Raw genomic sequence first — 21,630 nt, 5'->3', positions numbered from 1 at the left:
ACTACCACAAAACAGTGGCTGCTCTCCATATTATTTCATTATAAATCAATACTTGCATATTAAAATATAGAACTTGTGCAATTTATTATATTTTCATCCCATTTTAATCATTGGGTAGGGAAGAGGATGCCAACGCAGCGGGCGGTGAGGGTGGGGGGAAAGAATGGGCGAGGAGCAGGAACGGGGGGACTCAAGCGACACTGGGTAGAGAGAGGAAGAAAGATGAAATGTGTAAAATGAAAAGGAAGTAGATTTTGTTGTGGAGCATTTTTTGTCATTTTACTTGAAGACACGTAGAGTATGTTCTAAATGATCCGAAATAGTGGCTGCTCCCAATATTATTTCAAAAAGAAAGAGCAATGTCCCATTTTTACCTTACCGTGATAAGTGCTATTGTCTATCAACTTTTAAAAAATAATAAATTTATTGATGATAAAAATATCACAGTTTATAATATTTCCATTAATATTACTGAGCTATTAATTTTTGAGGCTTCTTGGGCCTGAAAGATATGACAGATCAATATCTGAAGGCTCTGTGTCACTTGTCCAACTTCTAAATATTACAAGAACATCTATGCATTGTCTTGAAAGAAAGAAAGAAAGAAACTATTAATCTCTTAAATTAATATCGACTTAAATTAAATAAAGCAAATGGAAAAAAAATATTAATTTTATTTTTATAAGCGAATATTAATTTATATGTACAAGTAAAAGATCGGTTAGAAGAGAGTTACTAAAAGCAAAAATGCAAGAAATGTATAAAAGCTATTATAATGGGAACTGAGACAAAGTGCTTCATTCATAGTTGGATAAGTCTCCCGTCAAATGTTCCAAACTGGTAGTAGTCTCAAGGATCCAACAAAACAAACTCACTCTGGTTAAGAACTCCACTCTTTCCAAACATCATATTGGGAGGCACAAAGTCATAAAACAAAACAAAAACAAAAACGAACTGAAGACTTTTAGGAACATCCAATGCTTTTACATCTTACAGCAAAGTCTATTTCCCGATAGATACACTGTTTAAGATTGCGTTTCCATAGCAGGATCAAACAAGTATTCTCCTGCAGTATTGTCATTGGCCAAACATCTTACCAGCAAAACTTCTTTTTCTGATTAAAAAGCAAAAAGAAGAAAATGTCAGTCACCAATCCCCAAATCCCATTAACGAAATAATAGTTCCAAGTATATGTTTCAGTTTGTAGACACAAATCCCATTACCCGCAAATTGGCTTCCTCTTGACTGTCAATGTAAGCAAGCAATTCCTCTTGCCTCATTAAAGCTTCATGCAGGGCCTGCTCGAAAGAAACCTCACAATCAATACATCCATCTTTTGAAATTGCACTAAATAAAAAACACGTGAAGTATGAATATGCTGCTTTCTTCAAATCAAATTCCAAATGCATCACAACACAGGAATTTACAAAGAGAGAAAAAGGGGAAGGGTGTAAGGCATGCATCACAATTGCAAGTCGAGAGTCAAGATATTGTGCGCATACATCACAAAAGGATAATTCTACAACATCTTATTGTCTTTTTTTACGCCAATAAAAAATGTACTTGCAGCCAAACTCTGTGTTTTACTTTAGACTTTTAGTGTCCCATCATTTTCAGGCCCTTTGAACACAGGCCAAAGTGATGATAAATCCAGTTATGTGGCAAATGGTATAAAGAGACATGAAAAAGCCATGCAGTGTGTCCACCAAGCTTCTCAAAATGTAAAAGTAACGAAGGTATGCATCAGGCTGAATACCATCCAATTGCTGGATGCTTCCAATGCACATAGCACCCATCTCTTACATGTTGCGCCCACCTTTGAGATATGACCAACAATGCCTCTTCAATGTGCACTGGACAATCCAGCAACTGGACAATGTCTGAACCCCCCACCACACATTCTAATCATTGACTGGAGAAAGGACTCCACAACAATACTCTTAATGCTCCTGCAGGAAAACAACATACTTTAGGACTTAAGCTGTTGTACCTTTTTAGTTGCAATCAGCTCTGCCTCGAGGGCATCCACACGACAAACAGCAGCATTAAGCAATTCCACTTTCTCATACGGCATCTCGGATGGCTTTGATTGGAGTGTATCGACCTTCTCTTCAAGCACACTCAGCCTCTTCAGTGCAGAAGACAGGAGATCTGCCTCTTTGTAAGCTGGAGTTGGTGAAGGGGGCTGAAACTCCTCTTTGTCTGTTGCATCAAGAGTGAGTGCAGGAATATTTTGCTCATTATTAGATGGTGTTTCAGGAAGCTTCTTTGTCACACGATCAGCCACTGAACGGAAGAGAGTGAAAAGAGACATGAAGAGGGTCATAATCACCACCAAAATCCGAGCACGAATCCCTTCAGGTGTCTTTGGAGGCTCAGGCAGGGGAAGTGACCCTGCATAGGAAAGTTGAACTTATGAATGTATACCAGGTGCTCCAATGAATTTAGACCATAATACCGAGGTGGTTTTACCATTGAATTGGATATAAAGGGTGCTATTCTTCTAGGAAGACAACAACAATGCCGGAGTAACATGACAAGTATGGAAAGTCAAGGAAGTTTCTGAAATTGTTTTATTACAAGGCTCTAGCTTCACAGTCATAGCGATACTGCAGGAAGATACAAACATGATAGATGCCAGTAGATCTAGGGTACAGTTTCTAACCTTTGAGAGCATTAGGCCTCTCGGGGGAACTTGCTTCTTCCAAACATTATCAACAGGCTTGTCAACCATTGGAACATATTCATCATACCCTGAGAAGCTACCAGCATAGTTTGCCTTTCCAATGACCTTAGCCTGCATATCCATGAAAGTACATCAAAAAAGTAACCAGTTTCTTAAAAATATGAGCATATTTAACATTTAAGATAGCATTATATAAATTCCTTGATAAAACTGCCTATTACATTACAGACATACATTATCAATCAGCACCTCTCTAAGTTAAAGAGGAAAGGTTCAAAAGAAATAGAGCAATATGCCACAGCCATTTCCAAACTGACCAATATTTGAATTTAAATCCAAAATTTAATATTAAACTCTAGTTGTCATTTTACCACAAGCAAAATAAATATCATCAAGGCACCCAAAATCATTTGGAGAAATCATTGATGAAAAACTTCGACTCTATTATCATACGCATAGATTACAAAGGTGAGAAACCAACCTCTTCGCGAACAGGAGTCAATCTAAGGTGTGAATAACTCTTAATTGCTTTTGGGGAAGTGATGTCTTCAGCTTCAGATCCTGATTCAGCAGTGGATGTATCACTCCCTCTTACCTGCTTGGAGATAGTACAAAAGACAAAAAAATGTGGCAATTCTTTGTCTGATAAAAAAACACTTGAAATTATGGCTCAATCAATAAAAAAAGGGAAAATCATAGTAGGATAAGAAATGCTTGACAGGTGACTCCATCCATAAAAATGGGTGAATCAAAAGAGTCTAACCATAGGGTACTGTGGCTTAGCAATAGCAATAACCTTCCCCTCACTGTTCAAAACTTTCACAACCGACCTGGCGCGCCTTGCTTCACCATTAAGCACCATCTGCAAGAAAGTGTCAAACAACCATTTACAACCTGATGTAGAAATGGTGCACAAAAAAGCATATTTATAAATATAAAAAAGTGAACGTAAAAGCACATCTGATGCATTAAATCTTAATAGAAATCCTGAGGCTCCAACATAACCTTTAATATTTCAGGGTTTTTCCATGGCCCCTTGTCAGACCTGAGGCAACCTCCCTGATCTGCACAGGTACAGCTACCACCGAGAAATTCTGGCAACTCACTGTACAAATGCCAAAGATTTGCATAAGTTAACAACTAGTGCACTTGTGAAACGAAGACGAGTAAAAATCATGAAATTATGGCCACCAGAAAATATTCACATACTATAAAAATATCAAACCCAAAATACCTGGCATCGATTATCTCAAGCAATTTGCCCTGGAATTTGTTTCCAAGAACCTAAAATGATTCCAAACAAAAGCAAGTTTTTGTTGGTGAACATACAACATAATAAGTCAAGGGCCCTAAAAGTTTGTAACATAATGCATAAAACATATGAGGAGGGGGAACGATGCATACATGAATCTTGGAAGTTGTCTTGGGATCTAGAAAAGTCTTTACAGTATTCCATAACAACCTAAATCCAGGGCCAGCATTGATGATAAACATTTGGCAAAGAGTCTGCATAATTAGATCATAGTAAGTTCCAAAACCGACATTAGACTTTAATTCATTTATCACATGCTTAATGATGAATGTGCATATATATAATAATCTAACATTGGAAGAAAGCAGACTTAGTACCTCTGGATAATTGTCACAATCAATTTTTTGCAGCCGCGTGATGAGTTCCCGTGCAGACTTTGTGAAGTTCTTAAAGCCCTGAATGATTAAAATATTAGGATGAACAAATAAAGAATAATGAGTTTCTTTTTAAAACGAAAATATGAACTCTGCAATCAGCAATGATTATGTACAGGCCACATACCACGCCTTGTACATCTAAGATTGTAGTGCTCGAATCTATGTGCCTCTTTGCCGCAATGGTGCAAGCTGGAAACTTTATGGCAAAGCTTTTCTCAAACTCCTGCACATGGTATTTAACATACCTATCCATAGTGGTAACTTGCATAAGTTTGTTAGGATCAACTTTTCCCAGTCTTTCAATGTAAACAGGTCTTCCCTCCTTGTCCACACCATGATGACCATGAGGATAATACTTTAAGACTTCATTTAACTCTTTGAACTCGAAATCCTGGTGCAAACATCAATATGGTAAATAACGTGAAAATATAGCTACCATGCACTCTAAATCCAGGCAAACATTGTTACCTCCATAATAGTGTTGGTACCGAAGTCCTTCCTCCACTGAAGCATATCAGCCCACATATGCTTTGTTTTCTCAATATCAAACTTCCTTGCTTTCAAAAACCTGAAATTAATGTAATAATCCTTGAGAGTGTTAGTACTTAATATACTTTAAAGGGTAAAAATACATGATAAGAACATAACTATCAGGTGTTTCACACTTTTCACCCAAACTTTCAAAATCAGCTCATTGCACCCTCCAATTAAGTTGACTGTCAAGTAATACCCTTTATTAAGATTCAACAGTCAAGAATGTGCTGCATCGTCTATTTTTCTGTCTTAATGGGAGCGTGCTATTTTCCAATTCATAGTAGTTTTGAGGGTACAATGTGTCAGTTTTGGAGGGTGCAAGGTGTACAAAACCTTATAATTTAGGAGTGAAAAGTGTATTTAATCCTATTTAAAACAAGGAGAAGAAAAAACAGTGAACACGACCACATCTGATACCAAAAGAAAAGCATGGGGGAATGCAAGGAGACACGTGCTAGAATGTAAACCGAAATTCTTACATAGAAAGGACAGATTTCAGGACAGCTAATGGAAACATCTACAAATTTTTACAAGCTGAAAATTGAAGACAAGGAGGCATATTCAGGAGGCAAGTAAAAATATAAGTTGAAAAGAGAATCATTTTAAAAAGGCACTAAATCTCTCTTTACCCTGTTGCCTGTACAGAAACTGGCTAAATGATAGAAGCATGTACAGACTTATTGTTAAACTTATTTGTACTCATAAATTGTAAAAATAACAGAAGATGAGAGAGAGCGCCTCAATATGGAAGAATAATTTGTATGGATTTGATAGACAGATTGTAAAAAGATGAGAGAGAGCACCTCAGCATCATATGGTAATCATCATGTTTATCTGGCAGCAGTTCATCCAAGAGTAGTGTTTGTCGAAATGCATCAACAGCCCTTAGCTCCTCAACATCCCTAACATCCTCAATTGAAACAGAGCTGACTCGACCATCACTTTTTCTTCTACCCTTTTTCTTGAGAGAGTGTTTAAATTTGGTAGATGCATTGATCGCTTTTTTTTTAAGAGACCCAATTCTAGTCCTCCTTTCGTCCTCAGAGTTCTCAAAATCAGATTTTCTTTCTTTTCTCTCATCACTACCAGAGAAACCTTCAAAGCCTGCCACAAAGGAACATCATGAAACGATATAATGCAAATAACCAATGCAAAAATAAGAAAGATTGAAGTGTATCCAAAGAAACTATATTTGCTTTCAGCAAAATTTGCTAGTATTGCTGAATTTGCAGAGCCTTGTTGTTTAGAGCTATATATTATCTTACCCAAAACAATTATAAGCAATATGGGCCTCCACATCTTTTTCAAAACTTTCAAAATTCAAGGAATCAACTTCTTATCTGGATAAACATTACACAGCCGCCTCAAACCCAAGGGGCAAGAGTGAAACTGAACAATTAGTGTACTCGCAGCCACTCTCAAGAAAAGAATGGGCGCTGTTTCGATGATAGAGAACGCTGGTTGGGAGAATTTTGAGAGTATTGAATGGGGATAATTTAAATGATTTTCTTTCAGCCTTTCCTAGTTTCTAGTCCCTAGCTTGTATGTAGGTGTTTCCGTTTGTACTTCCTGTGTACTTGGGCTATACCTATTTACTTGCATTAATAAAATGTCTTATTACTGATAAAAAAAAAAAAAAAAAAATCTCTTTGAAACAATTGCGTTTGGTTCTTGAGAATATTTGCAGAAGGATAAAAATAAAACATTCGTAAAATTTTCTACATTTACCCGCATTTCATTATTAAGGAACCCAATAAAAGAAAATAGTTCATTCACCTTAGCCTAACCACGATAATTCTTTTTCCTTGAGCTCGGGGGAAAAATATTATTGTTTCTTATTCCCAACTACATCAGCCCAGTCATTCGTTACAAACAACCAGATTCAACAACTCTCCAACCAAACAAAGAGGCCAAAGTGAAACCCTAGAATCCCACCAAACTGAACACTATTTCACTGGATCGACAACCATTCAGAACTCCATTTCCAAAAAAAAAAGGACGAAAAAATAAGAAAATTGGAAGGCACTCACAAGGCCTGGCGAACCGGTCCAGAGGGCCCGACATCTCGCAAAAACAAAGCTCTTCAGCCCGGAACCGATCAGTAAGTCACGTAACAAGCTGAGAGGATGATGGATTTATCAAGAAAACCCGCATTCAGCTCAGAAACCCCCAGAAGGAGAGCACCAAATTCCGGCACAATCCGGTGCCTAGGAAGGAGAATGTAGTAATACCCTCGAGTAGCAGCAACAGCAGCAGTACCGTTTGGACAGTGAGAGGGGAAAGAAAGGAAATGAGAGAGCTCTCGTCACGAATCACGAGGAAGATCCCACGGTCATAAATGCGTCGCAGTAATTCCTTCCTTACCGAACTGGGTGCTGTAACGGATTGCTAAGTTCGAGAGGAATCAGAACGAATTTGCTGGAGAAATTGATAAATAAATTAATCAAATTTAAATAAATAATCGCCGAGAAACCACGGCGCAGATAAAGAGAAAAAGAGCCGGAGAGGGAGAGGAACCTTGAAATTTGGGGGTTAAGTACAACAAAAATACCCACGCCCGGGGGGGGGGGGGGGGGCGTGGTTAGGATGGACACGTGGAGAGTGCAGATGCGTTGAATAAGTGATCCGCCGGCGGTAGCCGGAGCTATGTGCAACCGACTCGGCTACTCCTACGACTATTTGTCGCTGTGATTGAGCAATGATTTGGTCCCTGGCTGTGAGCTACTCCAATCCCACTGTTACTATTTACAAAGGATTTTTCCCTTTTTTAATGGGGTAGCATTAAAGGAGCCATGCTTGTTATTATTACGCACGTGGTTGATTGAACAAAGTTCCAATGAGTAGCATTTTTTTTTTTATATATTTGTTGAGATTATATATTTTCAATAATTTATTTTCTAAATTTTCAAATGATAAAATTTAAATTCATTCAATGAACTTCAACATTAATTATTTAATTTTATTAAAAAATAATTTATGCAATCCTGCACACTTATTTATTTAAAAAATGTAAGATTCATATTAAAAAAATTATTTTTTAACAATATACCTCATTTTTTTTTAAAAAAAAATACACAAGATCCTGTTTGGTTAGCCAATATAGAATCATAGATGAAATGTTTTCATCTAGAGTTGTACTGTACAATAGTTTTGGCTATCCAAACACAATATTTATATATTAAGTTTTGAAAACGTTCACTTAAATGAACAATATAAAACAGTTAAAGCTGACATGAATAGTGTGTAAACTGTACAAAATTGAGATAAACAATACATAAATAGTAAAAACTGACGTGAACAGTACATAAACAGTACACAATTAAGGTGCTTTATAAATATCGTGGGACCCACACCTTTTCCAAATCTCAAAAAGTGAAAACTATATCATTTCATCTCACTATCCAAACATACAATTTTTTACAGACTATATCATCTTATTTTAACTCAAAAAATCTCATTATTATTTAAAATATCTCATCTCATCTGAATTTTCTCTAAACATTATCCAACTTAAAATTATATTAATGTTACTTTTAATTATTTCAACCGAAATTTAAAATTTTTTTTTTTCTATACATTTGAGGAGGGGGATTTTAAACCCAATACCTTCATTTTAAAAACTGTGAATTTATATCAATCAGACTACATATTTTGACAAAATTCAGAATATTGTTAATTGATCAATACCTAACACCTACAAACGCTGCTCATCTTTTTTATGGAAATAAATTTTCTTCAAATGCAAGCTAGATAGCCTAGATTATTGGCGGAAATAAGGGCAAAAAGCAGCCACATGGAGCTTTCTTGGTGAGCCACGTAGGTAGGGTCGTTTTTTTTTTTCCTATTCAATTTCCATAGTTGACCTATCTTTTTTGTATTTTATTAATTGTCAAAGTATAATAGTTATCTTGTCTCATTTTTTTAATTTTCTTACCAACCTGCTTTAATTTATCATTTTGTTAATGTTTGACTCTAAATTTAATAAAAATGATGGTCTAACCGCTAACGTGCTACTGAGGCAATCAAGCACCAGCTTGCAGCATGAAACATGCCAAATGCTGTACAAATATCATACCTTTGTAACCCAAAAGGGGTGCAAGGAGTTTTAATTTTTGCCCCGGTTTTGACCCTACACGTTCTCATTGATTAAAGTTCGAAATCAATCTGTTCACAATTTTGTTTATTAACGTATTCAACACAAACACATCAAAACATTTATTTTGGTTTATTTTAAAACATTCTCTTAATTTTTTGGTTTTTTCATATTATTGAAACTAAAATTTATAAACATTAATATTGCATAAAACACTTATATCGATAATAATAAATATTATAAAATGAGAAATAATATTTACTATCAAGTCTCGCACATTATCTTTTTTTAAAAAAAAGCAAGTAAATTTGAAACACATGAAAAAATAAATTTTTTAATAATAGACCTTGTATACTTTTTAAAAGGAACGAATAACTTGCACACCTTATAAATATATCATTAAACTAAAAGAAATGAAAAATTATATTTAAATACTAACTAAACTTGCGGGAATAAGAGTGGGAGGACATAATAATAAAGAAAAATGATATTTACAATTACATAATGTACAAGTGCCATGCACTTTTAAAAAAAAAAATTAAGTAAATATAAAAAATTGAAATCTATATAAAAGAATTAATTTTTTTAATAATAGACCTTACTACTTTTTAAAAGGAATGCACAATATTTACATAAAGCATGACCATATGTAACATTTTTCAATAATAAAACATTCTTCCACCTTATCTAAATTGTTGTCAGAAAATTTGTGCTTAAAAACAAAGTGCTACAAGGTCAACTAAAATATATATATATTTATATCCTCAACACCGACAGATTTAATCAATCCAATCATGAGTTGCTTGTAGCACTTACCAAAAGCAATGAGGTCCTTTCGATTAAGACTTCTTCCTAATTATGAAACGCATAAACTAACAACCTAACCTGTAAATTGCAATTAGATGTTGAAATCCTAACAAGTGGGGGGTGGGTGAGGGGGGAGGTTCCTTCATTGACATACTCCTTTTTTTCTTTCTAATTGGAAATAGAAATGCATTTATTTCCAAATGCTATATTTCTTTTTCTGAAGGTGATGATCTAAAATCGTCAAAAAGATGGAAAATATAAGGAAAATGTTTGCATTTTCAGACAAGAATTGATCACTCTTACAAGAAGCAATGGGCGTTTTCATGTGTCAGAGTGCTGCTGTACTTTAATTAGAATAAAAATTTTAATAAAAAAATTAAAAAAAAGAAAAGAAAAAACCAATAGATTGTGTATTTTTATTGTTAATAATCACTTTTATATTGACTCCAGTCATAGAGGTTATCATCGCCTGCATCAGATTTCGCAGGACTATGAACTTCACCCAAATCTGCTTCCTGATCTTCAACAACTACTTCTCCATCCTGCTCAGGTTTTGCCACTTCCTCCTGTGCACATATCAGGTTAGAAAGAGGCATCAAGACTGCATGAAATAGACAAGAAAAAAAAAACTTCATTTTACCAAAAAAACCTTAAACCATAATCCTAACTAGCTCAGTCAAAAACTATAAGATGCCTCATAAACATGGTCATTTCATGCTTTGTGGGGCTTGAGACCAGGTTCCATATTATCTTTTAGCAGAAGAGAGAAAAAAAACACCAAAAAGCTTACCTTCGCTTGAGTAGTCAATTCCACTATCTCCTCCTCCTTGCCTGTCCTTCCAACCACGTCATCTACATAAGCATCTTCTGCCTGAGAAGCTTGTTGCAACCGCTCGATCACCAACTGGAAATGGGAATGATCTAAAACAGAAGTATATATGAGGCAAGTTTTTGGCATTCCTACTCATGAAGATTACCTTGATAAAGACTCCAATAGAAACCATAAAATATATCTTGTTGAGTTTGGTACCAAAATGGTTAAACTTAGTTTCCCAATGCTTATATATGAGACTACATGAATTAATACAATCTAAATCATGCTGAGACTACTAAAATTAAAATTTTCATGGTACAATTGAGAGATAAAGAAAAAGAAGAGAGATTAAAAAGAAAGATAAAGGACTTCACCTTTAGCACGACTGGTTAGGGCTTCAGAAAGCCGTAATGGATATTGACGCTCTTCCTTCTTAAATTTCAACTTGACTTGATGACGAGTTCGACCAGGAAAAAGTTGTTGTATCATAGCAAAATCTGTCCCGAACTGCCGAACAGCCTATATCACATATTAAAACAGAGATTAGTTGAGTTTTTATGTAAACAGCAACCAATGGACTGGAACTTGCCACTTTTGTCTGGAGAAAAAGAACAAAAAATAGAGCAATTAAATTCTTTATTCCAATTTAAAAAATGACAGTGGATGATAAAGGACAAATCAGTAACCAACTCTAGGGAGTTAATGCTGTCTCATCCCTTTCCCTCTCTTGCACTATCTCAAATTTTAAGCTTTTCAACCTACACTTTTTTTTTTTGGTAACAAATGCTTCATTATCAACATGAATCTTGCCAGGAAGGTGTTTACATTGCAGTACATGCAGAAAACCCCAATTCTTAGTGCATGTAATTAGCATGAAATGATTGAAAATTGCCACATGAAAGGTTCATAAAGACAGATCAAGGGAACCAAAAACCATCTTATTTGGTAAGACCCACTTCAAAAAAGGAATAAAAGAAAAGAAGATGCACTTAAATCACAACATCACGAAATGCTTTATATGGTTTCATGGAAATCACTTGACACACTGCAAAACCCTTCCAGAGTACTGCAACTTTAGGGCTGGTTTTAAAGTTCAACTAATGGTAAACTCAACTATAGATTTAGGCCTGGTTTGGTAGATATCTTATATAATCATTACAACTTTCTCAAACTCCCACACAAAATATAATAAAAAAATCAAAATTTTCAAATCCTAAAACAAAAAAAATAAAATTATATTCTAACAATATTTTATTCAACTTTCAACATTTATCTCAACTCATCTCATATGTGTAAACAAACGAGGCCTAATCAACTCTAGGTTGGGATGCAGCATGCTCCTCGAGATTTAATGTGGAGTTAGTTTTCATGATTTTATTGTTTCTATTTCTAGCTCCTAACTTGTAATTAGGTGCTATCCTTTGTATACTTTCTACGTACTTGAGCTTCACCCATTTACTTTTTTTTATAAGTAATATAAAACTGTATTGAAACAAGTAAATAGACATTGCCCAAGTAAATACGAAGTATACATCAGAGAACACATAATACAAGTTAGGAGCTAGAAAACCCCAAGAGGTTGGCCCAAGTGGTGAAGGTCTTGGTCTTGGGGTATCACTCCCTTCAAAATCCAAGGTTCAACATCTCATGGGTGCACAAATAATCCTTAGGGGTGAAAAGCCAGCAATTTGACTAGTTCCATGTAGGGAAACTTCCGAGGGTGCGACCCACAGGACAGGGGTTTACTGTGCAGGAGTGGATCCGAATGGCTCTGCCTTGGAGAGATTCCACGACATTAAAAAAAAAAAAAAAAAAAAGGTAGAAAAGATTTAGGGGAGATTTGGATAGTGAGTTGAGATGAGATGAGATGAAAGTTAAATAAAATATTATTAGAATATTATTTTTTAATATTATTTTTGTTTTAAGATTTGAACATTTTGAATTTTTTATTATATTTTATTCGAAGTTGGGAGTTTAAGAAAATTGTAATGATTAGATAAGATTTAGATGATATAAGTTGACATGCTCTCTCAATCCAAACGACCCCTTAATATATGACTAAACAATAATTGTTCAAGGTAGTGGTAACAGTTCAGTGAACACCAACGGGCATTAGCACACTAATGGGGTGATCTCCCTCCTCCTGCCCAGAATACAGATTATGACAAATATACAGGAAAATAAAATAAAATTATGAAGTCCTCTGAAACCTTAGACTACCAGTACCATAGAGGCATAAACGAAAATCCTGCATGGTGTTCGTTAATTACCAAAACTGTTCTCTCCCAACAGACCCACAAAATTCACTGTAAATTAAAGATAACCACTGAGCAGATCTCCAACCCTACTAATCCTATAACATTTGCCATCCATCATGTCCAATATACCTTCATCTTCCTCTCTTTGGATTATAATCGCACACCAAATATGTTCCAAAATTTCACTAAAAAGATAACAATTTGGCCAATTTTTTTTTTTGGGGGGCGGGGGGGTGGGGGGACCTCCTACTACTTCATTGTGAGGTTGCTAGTACCATGTGGTACGATTCTTTGACAGAGTCAATTTAGCATCGGTTACGCCTAGACGGGTAGAAGATCTCCTTGCTACCTAGAGTGGATTAAGGGGCAACACCCAAGTGCAGCTGTGTGCAAGCTGATCCCCATTTGTCTACCATGGTGTATCTGGAAAGAGAGGAATGATAAAAACTTCAAAGATCACGAGCGGCACTGGATGAACTTAAAACTTTCTTACACAAAACTTAGGCCTCGTTTGGTTTCACAGTTCATATGAGATGAGATGAGATGTTTTGTTGAAATTTGAATAAAATATTGTTAGAATATAATTTTTTAATATTATTTTTTATTTTGAGATTTGAAAAAGTTTAATTGTTTATTATATTTTGTGTGGGAGTTTGGGAAAGTTGTAATGATGAGATGAGATAGTTTTGTGTATCCAAACCGGGCCTTATTCCTCGGACGATATCCATAAATTTCAATGGACAAGTCTCTGTGATTTCCTTGAATCAAACAAACTTCAGTTTTGGCAGTTTCATAAGCTGAAACAGACTATTTATTTGCTTTCAAAGTGATTGCAAGACTAAAACTTGGTCATCTTTCTGATCATATACTTTAGATGGTTTACTAATGGAAAGAAGAAATAAACGAGACCTTTTTTTTCTGGCAAGTGAAAACAAGAAATGAATAAGATGTTACAGCTGTACCTCATAGAACAGTTCTGTGTCTTGTTTTGACCATCTTGTACTGGGAGTTTTGTCCATGAAAGACTGGTAATTAATGAAAGGGTTAGTTGGAACCTCATAACTTGGTTGATCATCATCAGAACCTCTGCCTTGTTCTGAAACAAAAGCAGCCTCTCCATTGTAAGATGATTCCTCGGGAAAGGAATTGTAAGACCTGCACAGAAAATAATTGCAACACAAAAAAATAAAAAAATAAAAATCATTGGATCACATTTTTTATGAAAAAGAATCCTGGAGAGCATGCAAACGCAACATGTCCTTTACCCGGTTAAACACCAGACCTGTGTAATGTGTCCCCCCCATCACACAGATCAGGTAAATCATCGACTTTTTAACCGATGGGACGTAGCCCCTAGAAATTGTTTGCACCCAAGGTTTCAAACCTTGGACCTAGAGGGAGCAAACCGCCAAGACCAAGGCTCTTACCACTTGAGCCAACCACTAGGGGCCTAATCATTGGATTACATATGACTCCAGGTATAATAAAACCAAATTACTAACCAACAACCAACAACATTTGCTTAGATTACGGGCTATTCGAAATTCCGCATTTCATCAAATAATACAAAAATTTTCAGGCCAAACAACATGTTCCATAAAGTCACATGGCAACATTAGAAACTGGCCTAGCCCCAAGGGGCCCGCCCTAACACTCCTAAAATGCAAATTTACATAAAATCAAGAAACATTATCTGATAATTGCAGTCTTGTAAGAACCTAAACTAAAAAGAAAAAGAATACATAAGATAAACCCTTATTTAGAGGAACAACAAAATCCCACAGACATGCAAAGACTACATAGAAAAAAAGAAAGAAATAACTCAAATTTTCTTGAGTTGCCTATGAATGCAGACATTATGTCACTTGATACAGAAAACAAATAGCAATTCTACAGGTCTAGCCACATATAGGTCATGTTTAAAAGAGTACCTTAAATTGGTCAAGGGTGTTTTTGACGTTTCTGCTTCTTTGCTCTGCATGAGTGGACAAGTTGTAGATGACCAAAGCAAATTAGCAAAATTGAATTTAGCAAAGACACAGTAATTATAGCAAGGTAGTGCTACAACTAAAAAACAAGAGACTAGTATTTCTACTAAAATAACATCATCACAAGAACAAGAACAAGAATTAGAGTGCAGAATATGTACCGCTAGTCGCTCCTTGTACTCAGCAAGCAAAATGAGATCCTTGATAGGCAACCTTTGAGGGTCAATTTCATCCTCTGGTGTTTCAAGTAAAACCTTATCCACTACAAAAGAGAAAGTAATCCAACAATTCTGTTAATACAGCCTACTTTACTATGCAAATATGTATATCTGAAAGTGTTTTATCTTGCAATCTTAGAGATCTGGGAATTTGATTTACCACATCTCCTGTTTCGACGAGTTGAATGAGAAAATTTTTTGGGAGGTTCTTTGCTCAACTGGTCGGCAGCTTCATTGGCCCTTTTGCGCTTTTGTACAGGTTTACCATTTTCAACCCCAGATTTCTTTGACTTTCTTGGAGCCCTTTTCTTCTGGGACATACTTTCCACTCTAAATTCATCATCACTTTCCACTCTATATTCATCGTCATCATCACCGTCCTCAACTTCACCTATATTAGAATCAGTGGGAGGTTCACTAGAGAAGCTCCCATTTTCATTAGCCTCACCATCTGGCTCATCGATAAGTTGAAAAGATACTTTTTTCCTTAGCTTTCTCAATGATTTGCCATCATTGTTTAGATTTCTCAACGATTTGTCATCATTGTTCTCTTCATCAGCTGTAGCAGATCTTTTGCCTTTTTGAAGAAGATCCGATGATGTAGAAGCTTCTCCTCTTCTACAGTTAGAATCCTAGGGCAGAAACATGACAAGACCGTATTAAGATATTTGAGCAAATAAGTTGGTTACCTATCAAACACCAATACCATAGCAAACTGCCATAATTGAATTACCAGTTCCGTTAGAATTTCAGGAACATCCTCTGAATGCAGAATATCCCTCGGAACAGGGCAATCGGAGTAAGAAATTTTGGCAAGATTTATTGAATCTTCGTTCATTGAAATTTCAGAGGTTGTGTCCAATGTAATAAAATCATCAAACCTCATGGAGTTATCTTGTAAATCGTCAGCTGGGAAGGCAGGAACTGAGTCCACATTTGCGTATCCAGTGTCAGAAGGAACCAACTCGGGAGCTTGTGAATGCATAACAGACTCAACTTCTGGGTGAGAGATGTCAGTACTAGGTTTGTCTTTTCTTGTTTTCATCTTGGGCTTGGGTCGAAACTTGCCAGAATGCAGTCCTAAAATATGAAGGAGAAAATAAACAACTATAAATGCAACATAAAGCAAGAACAAATAAAGCATGCAGCTGATTCTAAACATACCAAATGGAATATTGGCCTGAGACATAAAATCTAGATCTTCCATGCCAGAAAAGGCCCCAGCTTCCTGAAACTAATCACAAATCTATCCGATTTAGTAAAAGAAAAAAACAGAGTACTTCTTTAAAAGTTAAAAATCTTCACCTTTGTTTCCGACATTCCATTATTAATCTGAATATCTACACCATTGTTAGAAACACCAGCTTCCCTACAAGTAAGTGTATCTCGGTTTATATGTGCATCAGGACAAGTTTGAGGCTCTGCAGCATCACATGCCCCAAGTGCTGAGGAGTCAACAGAATTACAAGCCCGAATACCAAAATGCTCCACTGAATCCTTATTGTTGAAATCAAGAAAAGTAGGCATTTTTGAATGAGAAAGGGAACCTTCCCGACCATCATTACCATTTGTTGTGTCAGCCTCAGAAAGAATACCTCCAAAGGGCTCCAATTCAAACTCCATGGAGTCTATCTAAAGCCAAAGGAGTTCCCAATCAGCAAACAAATACATAAAAAATATATATTTGGAATATCCAAATATCTACCTCTGCTGACAACATTCCCATGCAGGAATGCCAACCAATGTGGCTCTCAGATGTTGCAACCTCTGGATGCAGAGCATCTTTAGAGCCAATATCCTCTCCCATCACAGGTTGGGATGAGGCCTTGACTGATTCCAAGCTTTTGTTGTCAGAAAAAGAGCTTTTGTTGTCAGAAAAAGAGCTTTCATTGTCTTTTGATTTCTGGTTAATGCATACAATCTCTGAGGTAGCTGCAGAAATTCCATCCGCAGTTGTCAATTTATTTTCTGCAACAACCGAGCATATTGTTTAGTCTCTAAGCCTGAGGAGGTTAGTCTAACAGACTTTTCATCGTTAGAACCTGAAGCAGCTGATGGGACTGATGTAGAAGTCCCATCTTTTGCACTGGATTTAGCCTTTGGTTGAAACTTGCCACCAGCCTTGGCTGGAAAAAAAAAAATTGACAAACCTTTAAACTGCTTAAAGAGGAAAATAGTTTTAAAGATAACAAGCTAAGAGGGGTGTGTCAGAATAACCTACGTTTACTTTTAACTGTCTCCAGAATATCATCACAAAATGGGTCGTCCAAATCCATTCCCAAATAATTGCACTAAAACCAACAGAATTTTTGTTTAGGAGCTGTTTAGATACCATATACCAATACCAAAAAGACTAGTATAAATTCTTACCTCTAAGGCTAACTTCTCACCGGTAATGGCGTGATGTGCTCCAAGCAACAGTCAAGTGCGACTGTACGTGCGGCGCATCGGCCTCTACTAGTCACGTTGGCTGGCATGGAGCAAAGAGAGTGGGAATAAACAGTGAGATATATACTAGAGAGAGAGAGAGAGAGAGAGAGAGAGAGAGATTTAGAGACCAAGAGAGGAAAAATAGGCTTACCGTCACGGTGGGGTGAGACAAGGCTTGTGGTGGCGCTTCAAATAGAGGTGCTGTGCGATGCGGCGGCGTGAAGCCACTGAGCTGAATGCCGAGAGATGCAAAGGATGAGAGGCTGATTGGGAATTAGGGTTGAGCACTGACCAAGTCGGAGTCGGTATGGCCATCCTCCGATTTTGATTCCGACTTTGTCGGAGGTCGAATCCGACCTCCGACTCCGACATGATCATCCTCCGCTCCGACTCCAAATCCGACTTGTCGGAGCGGAGTTAGATTTGGGATTTTTTTACTGTTTTCAACTTCATATTTGGCACACTTTTTAAAAAAGATTTTGTGTGAGCTTTCAAATTTAATTTTTTTCAAAAATCACAATCTAAAGTAAATAATTTACTTTTTACTAAACACATAACAAAAAAAAAAACTAAATGAAAACAAGTAACACACTAAGTTACTAACATGCTTCAAAAAATTAAAAATAAAAATGACTAATCACTACAATAAACATCCACTCCCATCAATGCATCATCCATCATCCACATCCAACTAATCACTTCAAGTCTACAATAAACATCCACACCCATCATCCATCAACCACATCCAAAATCATCCACACCATCATCCACATCAATCATAATAATATGTTCTTACAACGATTACAACAAACATTTTTTTAAGTTCTAATTTTGAAAAAAAAAAAAAAGAGAAACCTAACATTTTCTAAGTCCCAACCAAATTAAATGTTCCAAGTGTCACACTGCCATTCCAACTTCTAAGTTGTGCTTAAAAATAATATGAAAAGATTTTAGTTAGAAAATACTTAGCTATGCCAACCAGAAAATGATAATCACAACAGAGCTAACTATGAATTTTGCTATGCAGTAAATATCCATTATCCTCCATGAATTTCAAAGAGAATAACATTAACACCATGAAATTTAGGAGTTCCCGAACTCCAAGAACTATATAACAGTTCAAAGAGACTAATAAACTCCAACCACTAACAGTTCAATGATCTTAAATACTCCAAAAATCCAATGCAAGCATTGTTGACGGTCCTCTCAATTCAACCAAGGAATGTGATATAAGTTATCCAATCTTTCTTTTCATGATTTTCAAGATTGTCAACCACAAAACAGACATCAGCAGGACTTTCAGGTAATAACATGACATGTTATGTCGTATATGCACTAAATTAGTTTATCAAAAAGACGTGATTTTGTCAAGTCTGAATTCCTAAAGGTGATAAAACTTCAACTTTGTACTTATAAAAATGTTCAACTTTGTGGTACACAAATTAACTGCCCAACCACACCATCAATTACAGAAAGAAAATAAAACGCCCACGTGTTCATTAAAACAGTCCCAACTTTAGCATCATATTAATATATAAGCAGCCCCAAACCACAACACTCAAACAAAAACAGCTCCAAAAACAAGTATAATTGCAGTTTATTCATTCAAAACATCCCAACAAAAACAGCCCCAATATTAACTCAAATTAAAACAGCCCCAGAATAATCACAGTTTTATCCAATCATTCCTTGCAACAACAAAAAAACAGCCCCAAACTCATTCTATTTTAGTTACACAGATTTTACACAAACTCATCAACTGCAACATCCATCCAAACAAGTATAATCACAGTTTATTCCTTCAAAACATCCCAACAAAAACAGCCCCAATATTAACTCAAACTCATCAACTGCAAGACTGCAACATCCATCCTATTTTAGTTACATATATTCTATACAAACTCATCATCAAAAAATTACACAGATTTTACACAAACTCTTCATCACAACATTACACGGATTTTACACAACCATATAATCACAAAATTACACAGATTTTACACAACATATCATCGCAAAATTACACAGATTCACATCTTACACAAAGAGAGAGAAGACGAAGGGAGAAGAAAGAAACGCTTACCGTATCGACCACGGCCTGCGGGGGTGGTTACTGGATCAGGGTGAGGCCGCGGGCCCACTCGGCGAGAGAGAGACGAGAGTCGAGGGGGACTGTCGCAGGGAAAGAGAGAGAGACACGAGAGTGGTCCTGGTCCAGTGGAGGCTAGGGTTTTTTGAAGGCTGAAGCCGAAGAAAATGGAAATTACGAGGGAGGGAGGGAGGGAGGGAAGGGAGGGACTGGCTGAGGCCTGAGGCCGCGCGGTGGGGTGTCAAAAACGGCGCCGTTTTCGTTGATTTTTTTGGATACACTAATTATTATTATTAATTATATGTTATCACTTATCATATATTCATATTACACTTTTAACATTTTATAGTGTTTAATTATATGTTATCGATTTATCATTTTATTTATGGTTTTTATAATTTTTTTCATCACTTAATTTAATTGTTAGTATTAATTAATGAAAGTTATTATTTAAATTGACTTGTACTATATTGACTAATATTTAAATATAATTATTATACTACTATCATTATTGTAATAGTAATAGTAATATTGTAATAGTATGATATTTACATATACTAAATTATTATTAGTCAATTTAGTCTGTATATATTATAGTATAAATATATTATTTAATAATAATGAGCTCATGATAGTATAATATTGAGTTTAACTAATTATATAAAATGTAATTATATAAAAAATTTAGGGGTGTAACTATTCCGGTCTGGTCTAGTTTTGGACAAAATCTAGGACCGAATCAGTATGTATTGGTTTTGCATTTTTCAAAATCGATTACGCCCCGATTACCCTCCTAAACCAGTACCTCCAGTTTTATCGGTTTCCAGTCCAGTCCAATTTTTTGATTTTTTTAAATGTAAAAAATATATAATAAAATGTTACTTTTTTATGATAAAATATTATTAAAAATTTAATATATATATCTCTTATATATAATTATATTAATAATATATCATTAAATAAATTACAAATGTTCATATTTAAGATTGATATTTTATGTTATAATTTATAAATTATAATATACAATTATTTCTTATATAATATATAATTATATATATTATATATTAAAATTTAATATATAATTATATATTATATATAAAACTTATATCTAGAAAAAATTTTGTATAATATATAAAATTAATTTATATATATATATATATTTTTCCAACCAGTCCGGTCCCGAAAACTACGGAACCAAAACCAGACCAAATCCGGACGGTTTTCATAATATAGGAACCGATTCCGGATCAGACCGATTCAAAACAAGACCAACCAATCCGGTTTGGTCCGGTCCGGACCGATTTTCCGGTTTACCAATTTACGGGTTTAAATTTACACCTCTAAAAAAATTTATGATTAATATATAAGAAAACACACACATATATTTTTATAAAATATATAATATTGGTGTCGGAGTCGGAGTCAGAGTCGGATCAGAGTGAAGTCGGAGTCGGTTCAACTCCATCTCTAACTCCGACTTCACAGGGAAAACCCTCCAACTCCGAGTAGAGTCGGAATGGAGTCGAAGTTAGAATCGAATTTTTAAATTTTTAATCAGCTTTAACGAGAATGGGGGGAACGAAAGGGGAAGAAGGGAAAATAGGTGTTTAGGAATGGCTAAAACACTAAAATTAAAATTGGCTAGTCTTTGGGCCTTAGGCTTGGGCTTGTTAAGAAAAAAAAAAAGAACGGTTATGACAGGACTAACTTAACAGAATATTTGCCATATGAATGGGAATCAGAAGAGGTGATTAATTTCTATAAGAATAATTTTCTTTCTTTACTTAGTCAATATCAATCTCGAAACCACAATTTTTGCAATTATTTTCTCTTATTTGTTCTTGAGCAATTTTATGTCATCATGCTAGAGAGAAAAGTAAAAGAGTTCCTCTACTTATCAATTAACAAGGAGGACGTATCATTCACACAACATACATGATAATATTTAATTTATAAGAGAATTTAAATATAGTTTTCAACAAGAATTTTGGATATGGTGTGAATCAAATTCTGTACACATTCTC

General features: G+C 35.4%; 3 protein-coding genes across 14 annotated transcripts in view; 1 reads left to right on the top strand and 2 right to left on the bottom strand.

The window, feature by feature from the left end:
- Positions 1 to 761: 761 nt before the first annotated feature.
- LOC121258297 (phosphatidylinositol/phosphatidylcholine transfer protein SFH8-like) lies at positions 762 to 7,429 on the bottom strand. The gene is given in 15 exon segments (XM_041159764.1): positions 762 to 1,114; positions 1,224 to 1,298; positions 1,991 to 2,394; positions 2,666 to 2,689; positions 2,692 to 2,797; positions 3,168 to 3,281; positions 3,450 to 3,548; positions 3,692 to 3,791; positions 3,921 to 3,970; positions 4,091 to 4,192; positions 4,316 to 4,393; positions 4,500 to 4,766; positions 4,844 to 4,943; positions 5,713 to 6,013; positions 6,940 to 7,429. Coding segments are annotated over 15 exon segments (1,875 nt in total). The 5' UTR covers positions 6,974 to 7,429; the 3' UTR covers positions 762 to 1,093.
- Positions 7,430 to 10,222: 2,793 nt separating this feature from the next.
- On the bottom strand, positions 10,223 to 17,812 carry LOC121258470 (transcription factor TFIIIB component B''). Of its 12 annotated transcripts, none has more exons than XM_041159981.1 (15): positions 17,669 to 17,812; positions 17,458 to 17,557; positions 17,309 to 17,378; positions 17,130 to 17,213; positions 16,793 to 17,055; positions 16,393 to 16,719; positions 16,252 to 16,321; positions 15,821 to 16,167; positions 15,248 to 15,719; positions 15,031 to 15,131; positions 14,813 to 14,856; positions 13,844 to 14,036; positions 10,998 to 11,142; positions 10,600 to 10,730; positions 10,223 to 10,375 (listed from the first exon to the last, which is right to left on the bottom strand). In XM_041159981.1, exons 3-15 carry the CDS (start codon positions 17,361 to 17,363, stop codon positions 10,232 to 10,234), a joined length of 2,376 nt encoding a protein of 791 aa, XP_041015915.1. In that variant the 5' UTR covers positions 17,364 to 17,378; positions 17,458 to 17,557; positions 17,669 to 17,812; the 3' UTR covers positions 10,223 to 10,231. The 12 variants fall into 12 exon arrangements, with proteins under 12 accessions (XP_041015915.1, XP_041015921.1, XP_041015918.1 ...); XM_041159987.1 differs by having other exon boundaries at positions 16,252 to 16,315; XM_041159984.1 differs by having other exon boundaries at positions 17,478 to 17,557.
- The window catches only part of LOC121258471 (chaperone protein dnaJ 10-like), a 34,515-nt gene continuing 30,596 nt past the window's right edge, over positions 17,712 to 21,630 (top strand). The window contains exon 1 of the mRNA XM_041159995.1: positions 17,712 to 17,826. The gene's annotated coding sequence lies outside the window, so the exon portion shown is untranslated. The remainder of the gene's footprint in view (positions 17,827 to 21,630) is intronic.

Source organism: Juglans microcarpa x Juglans regia, chromosome 3S (genome assembly GCF_004785595.1).
Source record: "Juglans microcarpa x Juglans regia isolate MS1-56 chromosome 3S, Jm3101_v1.0, whole genome shotgun sequence".
NCBI lineage: Eukaryota > Viridiplantae > Streptophyta > Magnoliopsida > Fagales > Juglandaceae > Juglans > Juglans microcarpa x Juglans regia.
This window is presented reverse-complemented; position numbering and strand designations above follow the sequence as displayed.